This window comes from Eutrigla gurnardus, assembly GCF_963514095.1.
Source record: "Eutrigla gurnardus genome assembly, chromosome: 6".
Classification (NCBI taxonomy): domain Eukaryota; kingdom Metazoa; phylum Chordata; class Actinopteri; order Perciformes; family Triglidae; genus Eutrigla; species Eutrigla gurnardus.
Window position 1 is genome coordinate 6,958,913 of NC_139920.1, and position 15,228 is coordinate 6,974,140.

The 15,228-nt window shown below is 43.4% G+C and overlaps 1 protein-coding gene across 2 annotated transcripts; it reads left to right on the forward strand.

The window, feature by feature from the left end:
• The first annotated feature begins 190 nt into the window (after window positions 1-190).
• orc1 (origin recognition complex, subunit 1) lies at window positions 191-14,586 on the forward strand. Of its 2 annotated transcripts, XM_084010957.1 has the most exons (18): window positions 191-445; window positions 1,960-2,087; window positions 2,167-2,339; window positions 3,372-3,813; window positions 4,188-4,452; window positions 4,992-5,081; window positions 5,366-5,428; window positions 6,277-6,384; window positions 6,503-6,749; window positions 6,844-6,950; window positions 7,214-7,315; window positions 8,334-8,505; window positions 9,468-9,575; window positions 11,762-11,911; window positions 12,417-12,536; window positions 12,628-12,797; window positions 12,879-12,966; window positions 14,058-14,586. In XM_084010957.1, exons 1-18 carry the CDS (start codon window positions 351-353, stop codon window positions 14,250-14,252), a joined length of 2,823 nt encoding a protein of 940 aa, XP_083867083.1. In that variant the 5' UTR covers window positions 191-350; the 3' UTR covers window positions 14,253-14,586. The 2 variants fall into 2 exon arrangements, with proteins under 2 accessions (XP_083867083.1, XP_083867084.1); XM_084010958.1 differs by lacking the exon at window positions 4,992-5,081.
• The last annotated feature ends 642 nt before the right edge of the window (window positions 14,587-15,228 follow it).

Here is a 15,228-nt window from a genome sequence, read left to right on the forward strand (position 1 = left end):
TTTAGGAATCTAGTTGAATAAAAATGTATTATGTAGGCCTAATATATCTCCAATACTATCTTCATCGACACTCGTGATGTTATACAATCCGGCACAGAAAGGGGGCAGCATGCACCTTTCACGTTGCTTTGTAGGCCGCTATTAAAACTGCAGAAGGAAAAAGCGGAAACTACGCAATTTTCGCGCGAAATGTTATCTGCAGCGCCGTGTGATGTCTGAAAGCTGTCTCTGTTGAACTTTCCAACTTTAGGTGAGGATTTTGAATTACAACAGATAAACGGATAAACAGTCACCCGAGTACCGTTGGTATTGTAAGGGTGAGCTCGTGCAGCAGACCGCGAGGCAACGGGATGAAGTATTTCACCAGACTGAGAGTCAGACGAGTCTACGAGTGGCGGGGGAAGCCTTTAACGTTCAACAGGAAGTTAAAAACCTCCGAATATGGGTGAGTACTACGTACTAAGGGGTAGAAGGAGTTTTTACTAAGGGGTAGAAGGAGTTTTTACTAAGGGGTAGAAGGAGTATTCACTACAGTAAATGCAACACTGTGAAAATACTGCTACAAGTAACAGACTTGTGTTATGTAAATATATATGAGTCGAAGCAAGGAGACCTCTGGAGATGGTAGATATCTTAATTAAATATTTATTGCTGCCCGATGGTCATCGTGTGAATCAAGGTTTGAACAGTACAACAGCTACGAACTCAACAGTACAGGGACAACCCAAGTCTGCTACCTGTCCCTGCTGGGAGAGCATTAAAGCCTAGCAGACACTTAATAACTCAGATTAAATGTGAACCTATTCATAAAATGACATGCATTAATATGACACTGAGGGAATCGGGTATAGAGAAAATTCCTTAAAGTAAAAGTATCATCTGCAGCATACTTAAAGTACTGAAAGTAATTCACTGTGCAATAAAATGTCCCCTGTCAGTGTTTTAGTGTAAAATATGTTTCTGCTGGAGATGGTAATAAGCTTGTGATATAATGTGTCAACTTTTCACAAATGCAGAAAAACATCCACGTTTTCAGATTTTGTGACCATTAATTAGTTTAAAAAAGTGAGTAGTTGAACTTTCTCTACGCATAAAGGAAGACTTTTATTACCTTCAGTTGATCAGGAGCATTCTGAATGAACACATCTGGAGATGCGTGGATTTCACGGGACAAGAAGGGGATGCAACACCGTTAAGGACAGCTGTAAAACCTAATGTTTTTACAGTAGAACTTGCATACAATGAAAATTCTGACAGAAAAGTACAAGATCCTCAACTTTTCACTTTAGGACAGCACTTGAGTAACCATACTTTGTTACTTCATCCATCACCGTGGAGGCTTTCCAATATGTTCCATATCTAAATCTTGCTGCTGAATTATTGATCTTTATCTGTATTTGATATAACGTATTTCCCCAAACTGTTAAATCAAGGCTTAAAACATCAATATTGCCTTTAATTGAGTTGAATTTCATTCATATCTTGTACTTTTTTACTGTCTGTTTAATTTGTTATGCTGATTTAGGGCGCCTATAATAGTATTTTATTTACATTCTCTTTTAAAGTCTGAGGTTATTTTGCCGTGTATGATATATGAGCTTGTTTCTTTTCTATTTTGTCCAGAGGTAAAAGATACTCAGATATTGCACTTAAGTAAAAGTAGTACTACCACAGTGTAGAAATACCCCACAAAAGTAAAAGTCCTGCATTCACAAGTACAAATGCATTATCATCTATTTATACTTGATGTACGAAAAGGGTTCATAATGCAGAATCACCCATTTGAGAATAATGTCTGTTATATGCCTGGATGATAATAATTGATGCATGAATGTGTTCATCGCAGATGGTTAAGGTGGAGCTCTGCATATACTGCTGGGTACTTTAATTATAATAAAACGTCATGTTTTGTTTGTTGGTCCTGTTTTCTTATTAATAATCTGAATCTGTAAATGTCAGCTCTTTGGCCATCAGAGTGGAAGGTCTCCCCAGGGTCACGGTCATCATGACCGGCCAGCACATTCTCATAGAGGGGGAGGACGAAGACAACCCGTATGTGGCCAGGGTCGTCAGGCTGTTTGGAGACGGTGAGTCGCAGTGACCTCACACTACACCTGACTTTGTCCTCAAACACTTGAACGCCGTTTCTCTCCCGGCTCCTTTCAGAGAGCGGGAAGCAGAAGAAGGCAGTGGTCCAGTGGTTTGTCCGTGTGTCCGAGGTGCCTTTGAGCAAACTGAAGCTGCTGGGCAGAGAGCCTCACCCACAGGAGATCTTCTACTACCAGGGTCGGAGCTGTGACGACGAGGTCGACGTCGGGTCCATCCTCAGACCTGTGCAGGTGACTTTCTGTGACATCTGAATGACGTGCTCAAACACTCCTGTGATTCTTATCAAGCTGTTCAAGTGTGCATCTTACCCCGAATTAATTTCATATGAATTCATAAGAGGACTCTTAACTTGTGCTAATGCAGTTACTTCCCGGGATCCATGAATAAACACAAGAAACAAACATATTTTACATTTAGGAATCCGTGTGCTACCAAAATAAAAGCAAAGACAAAACTATTAGACATATTTAAAACTAGGGAAGTCCCGATCAAGGTTTTTTTTTGCAGCAGTTCAACACAAGCAGACTGATGAGGACAAAACACAGTACAGTAAAAAAAAATGACCCAAGTTTGAATTTATTGCTTTAATTTAGCTGATTGCAATCAATTAAAATATGCTCCATCCAATGATTAATTTTCCAAGGTGGGTGTGAGGTTCAATAACGTTAAGGTAGGGGGAGATGCCAAGTTTAGCATAGAACATATTTTGAAAAGGGAAAAAAAGGATTTAAAATATATATTAAATACAACCATTTATATCGCTCCCCCATGTCTGTCCGCTTCAAACAATCACATCAGGGATAATTATTTTCATAACGGAATAGTTTTGTTTGCACGGTGGTTGGTGGGTAGCACCGTCGCCTCCCAGTGAGTTTTTAGGAAGCAGTTCTGAGCATTTTCAATGAAGAAGCAGAAGTTTTTCTCATCGATGTCAGCTGGGCCAAAACGGAAACATCTAAATCGATACACTAGAATCGTCAGTGTGTACGAGCTGCTCTTTGAGGCCAAGTGTTTCTTTCCTATTTGCTTGATGTCACTTTTGATGTCACTTGATGTCACTTTTGTCACTTTTGTCACTTGATGTCACTTTTGTCACTTTTGTCACTTGATGTCACTTTTTCAAATTGTATTGACCACAACTCATACAGGTATCTGATAATATAAACTGCATGCGTGGACAGTTCCTCCAAGAGGGGTGAGGGGAAATGTTTCGGTTGATTGAGGTGAAGTTACCCTTTAAGCGTCATGTCTTTCATTTAAAGGTGAAGCACCTGGATGGAACGGCTCCGTTCCCAGACTCTGGAGATAATGACACCCTGTATGTGAAGCTGTCCTGGGACTCAAAGACCTTCAAAGTTCTGGACTCTGCGCTGATGGACTCTGAGCTTGCACCAGCAACCCCCCCTCCCTGTCCCAAACCCTCCCTCCCCCCCTCGCCTCCCTGCTCGCCGCCTGCGGCAGCCCCAACCTCTCGGGGCCACGCCCGACGCGCCCTGCCAACTCCAGACCTCGTTGTCATGCGGCGGGCCATGTCGAGGGAAGCGAGGTACAGCAGGGCCACCATGAGCGCGGGGAAGGCTGGCGCTGCCGAAGTCGAGTCGCTGCACTCCGCCACCAAATTATCGGCCTCAAAATGTCTGAGCGCCAAGAGGAGGAACGCCTCGGCCAGGACTCCCGGCGTCCGCAAGAAACTGGAGCTCAGCAGTGAGTGTTTGAGAATGCACCATGCAGAGTCATACCACAACATTATAAAGTACCAGCTTTTCTGGATGTAGTGGTGATAGATTACACATAGGCAGATCTATCAGTATAGGCTGATATATCTGCCAACGACCCACAATAAATACAGAAATATTAGAGACGTCTAATCTTCGTAAAACATTTTATTATGATAAAAACACAGAAGATATAGAAAAGCACAAATATTTTTCTGTTTCTGAGTCTGTTTATCATATTTGAGGCCTAATTAAGGAAATAAATAATGTAATTGGATGATTTGGCTTCACCACCAATGATTCCGTTCCCTCTGCTGGTGAATGATGGCTTCAAGGTAATGTTTTCCCTCCTCGCCCCGTCAGATGCTGAGGAGTCGGTCAGTGAGGACATCTTGAGCCAGCTGCTGGACGAAGAACTGGAGTCGGAGGTGATGTTGGCTCAGAGACTGTCAGCCTCTCCTCCTCACACCCTGTACCTCACCCAGAGGCTCACCCCCCTCAGGAGGGCTCACAGAGCCCCCGGCGCTGAGGGCACTCTGTGCCTGAAGCCCTCCTCCATCATCTTAAGGAAAGTGTCTGTGCCTGAGATGAACAGTCCTCCGTCATCTTCCAAAGGCGACTCCACCAGGTCAGCATCGGCCCTCTCACACAGTCACGGCGCCCACATCGCTTTTACTGTCGGGCTTTAAAGCGGCCGTGCTCCCATTAGAGGTTTTGGAGTGTCCAGTTTGTATGGTTTCACCACAGCTGAGTGATTTTGTAAAATGTCTATTAGCTGGTCCCGACATTCATGATCCCCTCAGGATAAATTGTCATAACTCTGGTGATTTTAACAATTCATGCAGCATAGCCTAGTTAGAGCATATATACACGTTTCCTGTTTTCTTAAACCTGGATATGTCCTGAGGAAAACTACAGTGGCAAGTCCACTATTGCAGGTTTCTAGATCACTCTCTGCCATGTGGAAACCTGTTTCCTAAACTGGGGTCATGTGAACAGTGTCTACACAGAAAGCGAGTAAATTTGAACATTTTTCTGGTTTCCAAGGTGAAGAATGAACCCTCAACAAAGTCTTAAAATAGTTCAAACAGGTTTTCAACTGGTTTCAACCAGAGATAACCAGTTTAAATGTAGAGACTCACTGGTGCCTCTTCTGTTGGGTTAAAGTCCTCAGCAGGGTGATGATGTGATTGAGGCGGGGTTACCGACCGGCTCGGGTAAGACTCCCAGAAGGAAAAATACCACGCCAAGGAGACGGTACGCCACCAGTTTGGATGTAATAGCTGTAATAATATGTAATAATATCATGTCTCTGAGTCACGGAGCTCAACAAAGTAGTGCGTCTCATCTTCACACCTGTTGTTGGCACATGCATGTGGTGATTATTATCGATTATCCTAATGTTCTTTGAGGTTTGTGTCTGCACAGCTGGGTGGAGTTGCTTTAGTGTAAACAGTCACGCATCCCTTCATTATTAACGGGTTTGTTTTTCTCATTAAATACAGCAACATAACCCCAAAACCCCCTTTGTCTTTGAACAGAGCTGCCACTCCTTCTCGAACAAAAGAACCCAAATCCCTGAAGGAGCCGGCCCTGGGAGTGCTGTGAGTACACAACAGGAACTCAGTTCATTTAGTTTGGCTGCTTATTCCTTCCCCTTCAGTATGATGATGATGATGATGATGCACCGCACACAGGAGCTGCTAATGGCTGACGCGGAACACTTTTACTGGTGACAAGCGGTACAGTAGGCTAAAGAAATGGGGCTCAAGCCCAAAGCTGACTCCATGGCAACATTATAGTTCCTGTTTAGATTCGCTATTCGTTAGCACGCTAATGAAGTGCTAAGAATGTCCAGTCAATATCAGAATCTGTTTTATAACATGTATATGATCTACATTCACCACCTTAAATAAAATAGAAAATGTTGATTGTTAATCAACTTTTATTTATTTATTTTTGTGTGAAATGTATGCATTTAACCCTCGCTAGTATTAGCAGCAGGGGGCAGCGACTCTACAGCACCCGGGGAGCCGTTAGGGGTCCAGTGCCTTACTCAAGGGCACCCTGGCAGTGCCCAGGAGGCAAACTAGTACCATCCACACGTGCTTGGTCCTGAGGGGACTTGAACCGACAACCCTCTGAATCTCAAGTCAAGTCTCCACGGACTGAGCTACTGCTGCCCCCCAATAAAAATATGAAGTGAATGTAGATATGCAATATGTACACAGTATCTGTGTTTAAAATGAAAATGACATAATGATTGTACATTTTGTGCAGAAGTTAACCGTACGAAGTACAGAGAATAATCCTACAGATGTGCGTTCAGGGATGAGATAGAGGGGGTTTAGTTGCTGCTGACCTCTATGACCTCTGTGAGCCTGACTCATTATGCATCAGTTCAAACCATCTTTCCATTCAGCTTTCATACTGTTGCTGTGTGATGTGGCAGGGCTGAGGTGGATAATGAGAACTCTCCGATGCTGCCGGTCGCCGTCACACCGAGGAGCTCCAAGAGGAAGTCGGCCCAGCTGGTGTTGTCTCGCATCCGAAAACAGCTGTGAGTGCGGGAAGGGGGTCATCCTGATCATTTTCATCTTCAGTCCACTCATTGATCAATTAGTGGATTCTTGATAGCAGACTTGAGAGTGCTGAAGCTCCACTCTCTGTTTGATCAGGAATCTGCTGGACCACCATCAGGACCTTAACTCCGACGGAGAGGACGAGGAGGAGTTTGTTCCCTCCAAGAAGGAGCTTCAGAGCAGTGAGGATGATGACGAGGAGGAAGTGGAGGCAGGGCTCGATAGTGATGAGGAGGTTGTGTTTAAAAAGGGCAGACATGCTGCAGTGGGGTCTCATACGCCTCGTTCAAAGCAGAGAACTCGCTCCTCGACCAGAACGCCGCGAAAAACTCCAAGCAAGAAGGTAAAAGTCCTGAACGCTAGAGAAAAATCTCAAACTGAAAGAATCTGGCACACTTTTTTTTTTCATCTCCTTTAACCATTTCCTGTTTTGACAGATCACACCCGGCACGCCACGGACTCCTCATCGTGCCACTCCCAGCATCCCCAGCAGGTCGCTGCCGGCCCGGCAGCCTGCGAATGTTCTAGAGGAGGCCAGAACGAGGTGAGACACCCGACCCTCGTCTATATACAATACGAGTCACCTCCTCCAGCAGACAGTCAGATGTCTGAGAGGACGTGTCTACGTGTTGGAATGGTTTCATGCTTTTGATAGTCCTTATGGCATTTATTAATCTTTTTTTAACAGAAACATCACAAAAGACCAGAATGTGTTTATTAATAATTGATGAAAACATATTCAGTCGGTGAAGCAGATGATCTACAGAGTGACCTGAACATTCCTGGTTTGTTGGTGTTTCTCTTCAGGCTTCATGTGTCCTCGGTGCCGGAGTCTCTGCCCTGCCGAGAGCAGGAGTTTCAGGACATCTACAGCTTCGTGGAGAGCAAGATTGTAGACGGCACAGGGGGGTAAGATCCTGATCCTGATCCTGAGTCTTGATCCTGAGTCTTGATCCTGAGTCTTGATCCTGAGTCTTGGCCTAGAATTAACATGTTCTCAAATATCAAAACTGTAACTGTTACGTTACGGTATGTTGACATCAAATGTCTTCTCCTGTTTAAATGCTCTGATCAGAAGTTTCCTGAACTAACAAAGTACTGTTTTGGTGACTGAGCTGTAAACGGTTTGTTCAAGAGGTAAAACTAATGAGTATTTCAAAACATGAAAATAACCATAATCTTTGGGGATGTTCAATTAGTTTTGTTCCTATCGTTTGCCTTTAATTCGAACAAATAATGTGGAGCTTTTAGTAATTAGATTATTATAAGCTATTATATTCATAGCATGGCTGCCTGGAAGCATTTAAAGAATTGTCAGTAGAAACTACTCCTTTGGCTTGTTGTTCCTTATTAATCAGTTTTATCATTTTGTCTGTATCGGCCACAACAAACACAACACTAATAAGTGATTCTTTCAATTGTCCATTAATCTGCTAATTAGATGAATCAATTAATCTTTTAAACTGTCAATACAGCATTTATTTTATATATATATATATATTTGTTTATATATATATATATATATTTGTTTATATAATTTCCCAGGTGACATCTACAAATACTTTTTACAATTAAAAAGTTTCAAACCCCAAATATATTCAAATCACAATAATGTAAGACCAGGAAAGGCCCGAAGGCCCTTAAAATGTTCTGCCAAACTAATGAATGACTGGCTGATCTCCAGGTTGGCGACCATCTTATTAATTTCCATAACTAAATCGGAAGATCGGGGGTTCGATCGGAGTGTGGCTGTGCCTGAATGTTAGATCAGTGTGTAAATGTTGATGTAATGTGAAGTGCTTTGGACAAAGAGAAGCTATTTAAATCCTGGAAATGTAAACATACCTTCATAGAACTGATCTCTTCATTATAACAGCCCTCCTCTGTACACAGTAAAAACAGATTTGTCCTGCCGTCTGCGTCTCAGGTGTATGTACATCTCAGGTGTGCCAGGCACGGGGAAGACGGCCACCGTCCACGAGGTGATGCGCTGTCTGCAACACGCAGCTGACGTGGACGAGATCCCTCCTTTCCACTTCATCGAGGTCAACGGGATGAAGATGACCGATCCTCATCAGGCCTACGTCCAGATCCTACTGGTGAGAGCAGGGAACGTCACACAAAGACGAACGCGCATGCACGCGTTGATGTTCGGTTTGAGTGGACATAAATTAACTTATTGTTCATATGATGGAGGATACAAACCTCAGCTGCTGCTCATGTTTGTTTACAGGTTCAGCCTGTCGATACTTCCTCTGCACAGCGGAGTTTTAGTTTCTGCTCTGTAAGAGTCACTTGCAGCTAAATAAGAAAACATGGCTTCCTGTGATTTCCATAGAGCCTATTTCTAGTTGGTTTAGGAGCGCTGTAAGTAAAGCACATTATCTTTTTGCAACATTTATTTGCTGTGGTGAAGTAGGTTCATCAGCTCACCAACGTCATGTCAGGATATTTACCAGGTGTGTTTAACTCTCATATGCATCATGAGAAAACGGATGAAACAAATAACATAACAATAGAAAATAATAATAAAATGAAACTGGGATTATTTTAATAGATAAGACTTTATTTCCACATTTTTTCATCTCTGGCCAGTTGGCGCCACTTTTCTGTGTCTATCTGGGTTCATTTTGAATGTTAAAAAAGAGAATGAAATCAGATTTAAAAGGTCAGAAGTTTTTCTGAATTTTAAAAGATAAATATTTCAGGGCAAACATTCAGCATCTGGACCACATATTGTGTTTATACAAAGTTGGAACAGGAGTCTTCCATTATGTATACTCTAAATCTAGTTGCATATTGGGAATTGTAGTATCCAGGGATTTGGAGTTTGGGACTAAAGTCATGTTACTGTGTCTTAATAACTAACGCTGGGAGCACATTCCTCCTGCTTCCAGTTTATCTACTTAGCTCGACTAAACTGGAGAGGAAACAGACATTCACCTCCTCGTCTAACACTGGAGAAGGAAACCGTTGCTCTGTTTCTTTATTTATATGAACTGGTGCATCAACTGGATCCAAACGCGGTGTGTTCACTGACGTATCGGTCTCGTCTCTGCAGAAACTGACGGGTCAGAAAGCCACATCCGACCACGCAGCGGCTCTGCTCGAGAAGAGATTCAGCAACCCTGCACCCAGGAAGGAGACGACCGTGCTGCTGGTGGACGAAGTAAGACATCTCTTTCCTACTTTTATGGGTTGGAACGTCCGTTTTACAGGAGCAAAAATGGAAATAACACAGATGTGCAAACATAAAGGATGAATCTCATCTATTGGATATTTTTATTTATTTATTTAACTTTGCTTTCTATAGTTTGGCACCTACTAACCAGAGACAAACTGTTAAGCAGAAAAACAACAACAAAATACTATTTTACATAACAGTAATTTCTAAAAATGGAAAATATCTATAAATATGTGAATTCAACAACCTACCAGGGCTGGACTGGCCATCAGGCATATCGGGCGATTTTGGGCCGAGCCTTTTTTTTTTTTTTTTTTTTTACTAATGGTACTAGTGTTAGTAATGGTATTAGTCATCATGATACTATTCAGTGTTTCCCACACATTGAATGGACTTAACTAGCGGCTCTAATAATAGGCCTAAACAGGAGGGCGGCAGCGCTTATTATAAGGGGAAATCCTCGCGGCTGGTTTGGTTCATCAACGTTCTGTTTCCCCCCGTCGCCATGGCAAGGCGTCCCCCCCGCCGACCCCCCTTAGCTGCGCGAGTTTGACAGTGCGTGCGCGTATGTCAAAACCAAAACACCAAGGAAGGCTGAGGAATAGTCACCCACTTATATTAATAATAATAATAAAGCAGCCATCCCCAATTAGCGGCCCGCGGGCAAAATCCGGCCCGCAAGAGCAAAGTGTCCGGCCCTTGTGGACCCAGTGGCCCTATGCAATAACCTGCCATAAGGTGAAATAAAGAGTCGGTAAAGTTGGAAATATATTCACAGATTCGGGATCAATAAATCTGAAGAGAAACGTTTTCAAACACAAAAGATGCCTCTTTCATATCATAGACTACGAGCTACAAGGACCAAAACCCAGATTTTTACATAAATAAGCCGTCCGGTCTGGACGGAGAACATTGATCTCTATGTGCAGCCGGCAGACGGGCGAGTGCGCAGGGACCGTCTGCAAATTACAAGACAAAAGCAAGACGCTGCAAACAAAAATCATTAACTCTACTGTTATACAATACTGTTTTCCTCTTGTGCACCACTTGCTGTAGTGCTGTTGTTTTTTGTTGTTGATCAAAATATTCTCCAGGGGCATTCAAATAAATAAATCGTTGATATTGGACTTATTTTGGTTCAGTAATTCACCGTTGTGGTTCAGTAATGATGGTCACTTACGTCTTTCTGGTCTGGAAAACTCAGAAGTTCCAACCGGGTTCTCCTCTGTCACGCAGCACTGTGGAGACATCGGCTAAACAGAAGTTTAAACTGTTAGATTTTTCTTTTGGGGCAAAAAACTATTTAAAATATATTCAAAACATTTCATGTCTGAATTACACTGTTGTTAAAATGGACATGAGTGAATGAAAGAAGAGTAACATTATTATTATTATTAGAGCTGATGGAAGTATTAGATATGATTTTGAAGCTCCACAAATATATTAGAATACAAAGCCCTGATGTTGAGCAGTCTTTAGCGTCTGTTTTGAATCCCGATGCCGCCTCAGGCTGGAGCCCTGAACCCAGCAGACTTAACTAACCTGGTAAGTGGTGGAGTGTGAGAGGCTGCAGGCGATGGATATGGGAAGACACTTACATCATGTTTCCCAAAACATATCCCGTACAATCATGAGGGTTTATGCTCCTTTTTTTACTTGCTGATTTGAACGTCTCCCGGGTTCCTTCTGTACCAGACGAGAGGTTATTAACAAATCGTTTATTTACTCATTTTTGTCTTTAAAAAAGCTTCACAGTAAAATTAAAAAAATATGGTTGATGAATAAACTGGGCCTGTTGATGTCTCCCCTTGCATTTCTCTGATTTCATGTGTTTGTATGTACCTTCTTTAATGTTAAGTTTTCCGTGTTCATTTAATAATAATGATTAATAATTAATGTCAAAACCCATCTTGTTTACAGTTTTTTGTCTTTTTCACAAAACCCGTATTAAATGTCACGATCCAATGAATTGTCGGTAATTCTCTCAGCTAAAGTTGGCAGAAATGCAGAATTACGGTGCAGAAAGGGCTAAACCTGTCTGCGGAGCCCGGAAGCACCTGGTGGCGATTCAACGGTGGGACCGCACTTAGCCATCTTGGACTTGGTGTGTGTTAGTGTAGACCTCAGGATCAGTCCTAACCCCCTTTGACCCTGTGTGTGTTGGACTATAGTTGGACCTGTTATGGACCAGGAAGCAGAACGTCATGTACAACCTGTTTGACTGGCCGACGCGGCGTCAAGCTCGCCTGGTGGTGCTGACCATCGCAAACACCATGGACCTGCCAGAGAGGATCATGATCAACAGAGTGGCCAGCAGACTGGTGAGGGAGGCCCACCCTGTGCTGCTTGTACAGTTTCTACTCTCACAGCTGTTCTTCTTCAGATAAACACTCGCTGGCTTCTGAGGATATGATTCCAAAGTTTCACAAAGTGAAACAAGAGAGGCTGTTGGACGTGATGAGTCATGAGAAACACCTTGAAGTCCGATCTGACATCGATCGAGAGCTAACGTAGGGAAACTAGAACGGACTAAACCGTACAGTAATCCTTTCTGAGTGATACGCAGGTCTGAGTAAGGAGCTCTGCAGCAGCCTGTTTGTTTGGCATAGGTGAAAGAAGGCATGTGTTGATTAAAAGAGGCTGCGTTCCATAAAGAAGGATTGACTAGTCAATTAATCAGCTAATCGTTTCAGCTGTAATTGCGTGTAATGTGGTATTATTATTCTGAATTTATATATCACATCATCATTGTTTACGGTGGAATCTGCACATGAAACAAAATCGCTGATGGACTATGTGACGCTCCGTTTGTCTGAATGTTTCCAGGGTTTGACGAGGATGTCGTTCCAGCCGTACAGCTTCAAGCAGCTCCAGCAGATCATCATGTCCCGGCTCAACAAGGTGAAGGCCTTTGAGGAGGACGCTCTCCAGCTGGTGTCCAGGAAGGTAACGGACCGGGACGTCTTCAACGCCCTTTCATCTGACCTGAGCTTTGCCACAGGCCTGTTCACGCACAAGTCTCACACTTCTTTCCCAGGTGGCCGCTCTCTCAGGCGACGCTCGGCGGTGCTTGGATATCTGCCGCAGGGCGACAGAGATCTGCGAGCACTCCGCCGCCGGCCCTTCTGCCGCAGGATTGGTGGGAATGAGTCACGTGATGGAGGCGCTGAATGAGATGTTTTCCTCTGCCTACATCACCGCCATCAAGTGAGACACTCGCTCTGGTCACATTAATGATGGAGTTGTGCAGATGGGATCAGATGAAGTGACCTATATGCGTGTCCTCAGGTGTGCATCGCTGCAGGAGCAGCTCTTCCTCAAGGCCGTCATCGCTGAGTTTCGGCGGCTGGGATTGGAGGAGGCGACCTTCCAACAGGTAAAAAGAACCGCTCACAGAAAAACGAAATCTATACTATCAACCTGAACATCTTGAGTTGTACACTGATATCGTTTGAGGAAGGAACCAATGAAAAGAAACGCATGAAGACAGAAATTACAATATTTCCATCTGAAATGCAGTCGAATACCCAAAACCTCTTAACCAGCTATTTTGTTTTTATTAAAGGAAAATAAAATAGTGGGAAAAAACGTGAAAAAGTGTGCGTGCGTGGACCCTCCTTTCAGCTCCAACACATAACTGGTACTTCTGTTTATTACAGGTGCAACGTGTGGTACCAAACAAATGTGGGGCAGCATTTCACCTCTACTACTTGGTCCATACAATCTAAAGTTACAGTCATCACTTATTAAAAAAAGAATCAAGTACCAACAAAAAAAAATGCAATCGGACTACTGATGACATAATATTAGAGATCTTTATTTCCTGTCAAAATAAGACTGCTATCTTATAATCTGCATCCTATATTGGGTTCGCCGTGCTGCCAACAAGGGGGCTATTGCACACATTCAGACTTCAGATATCCAGGATAAATGACTAAGCTGGGTTCAACATATGCGACACAAGCAGCTCCCTCAACTAGACCCCGAGCTGGATCACTGATTCACTGATGCAGATCCCAAATTCACCATGACGACGACACACTTCTCACAAACGGAGCAGGTTTTTGCCCCCAGGTCCGTGTACCTCTGTTAATTGGAGAGGAGCGGCAACGAGAACACTGCTTGTATATGCGGCTCGTCCTCCGCAGCACCAGGAGAGTCGCTCGCTGTGAGGAGATAGACCTTCAGTGTAGCATCTCCAATTCAGCCAGCCCGAAACCCCAGCGCCGGGGGTCTGATCCCGACTCCCCTCACATCAGCAAACTTAAACCAGCGCTCTGCAGCCCGCGGTGACTCCTGGCGCTGTGGTTAGAGCAAAGCCTCCCGTAGCTGCCGTGTGCTGCCGGCAAAGTATCTCTCTCCTTCCTCCCCTCCTTTTTCCTCCCTCCCTCTAATAACACATGATTCAGGTCCTGAAGTGTAGAAACCTGCCTAAGTAAGTAAGTCATCTTTGTTTTGGTATCCAAGGTGTTTGTGCAGCACCAGGCTCTGTGTCGAGTGGAGGGTCTGCAGCCCATCAGTGTGTCGGAGGGCCTGGCGGTCTGTCAGCGTCTGGGAGCCTGCAGGTTGCTGCTGCTGGAGCCGAGCCGCCTGGGAATCCTGCAGCGAGTCCGCCTCAACGTCAGCCAGGACGACGTGCTCTTCGCCCTGAAGGCCGACTGAAGGAGGCTCCTCTTCAGAGCCGTGTATCTGAACCACGTGAGGAATTGAACCCGAGTTATACAAACTGAAGTGGAACAGAAACCCGTTTTTAAACCTAATATAACGTTGCGTGTGAACTATGATAACTCCTCACATTAAGACAGAATCACACTTTGAGCAGAGGCAAATACTTGGAGTTCATGTTTCTTTGCCTCTTTGTCTTTTTTCTTTCGTGGTGTCCCCGCTTTGAAATGAGATTTTTCTCTTTCTGGAGTTATTTTTAACGTTGTATAGTGAATCTTGTTTTTATGTATTAATACTTGAAAATGTAATAAACGCCATCTTTTATCATGAACCGCCACTTCTTTGTCTTGCAGAATAATACTGATATGGAGTCATCTTAAAACAAAACAAATCAATGCTACATATTTTAGTTATTTTTTTAGATGAAGCAGATCCTTCTGAGTTTGACCACAGATGTTAGCTGGCATCTAACTGCACCTTTCTCACAATTCAGACCTGTGTTGGCATGGTAACAGTCGCAAGCAAAGGACACAATGCTTTGTGTTCAGTGTTGCAGGGCATGAAATGTTCATTTCAGTGTAACAGCTGAGTCCCTTGTAACGGGGTGACTGGTCCTCAACATGTATTGTAGCTAAATACCAGGATGTTGATTTCCATCACTTCAGAAAATGAGCTCTAAATAGAAAGTTCAGCTCACGTTGTGAGGATTTGTTATGATCGATGGTAAATAAGATGATACATAAGGAATAATTCACAACGGGGAAATGTAGTTTAATGTACTTTGACTACAGTTGTCCTCCACTTAACTCATGGATTTGATAACATCAACAGAAATTGAAATTACATGCGAGAATAAATAGATCCTCTGTCATGGAATCAATTTCTGTACTTTTAGCTTTTTAATATTTTCAAATATGTGATCTGACGGGAGCCAACCACTTCACAAAATGTACACATATTTCTTTCTCATGCT

What these genes read in the sequence shown, in the direction of transcription:
- orc1 (XM_084010957.1), top strand. Translation starts at nt 351, where the DNA reads ATGAAGTATTTCACCAGACTGAGAGTCAGACGAGTCTACGAGTGGCGG. An exon ending in GAAAAACTCCAAGCAAGAAG is followed by an intron (nt 6,750 to 6,843) that starts GTAAAAGTCCTG and finishes CTGTTTTGACAG; the next exon opens with ATCACACCCGGCACGCCACG. An exon ending in AGGAGGCGACCTTCCAACAG is followed by an intron (nt 12,967 to 14,057) that starts GTAAAAAGAACC and finishes TTGGTATCCAAG; the next exon opens with GTGTTTGTGCAGCACCAGGC.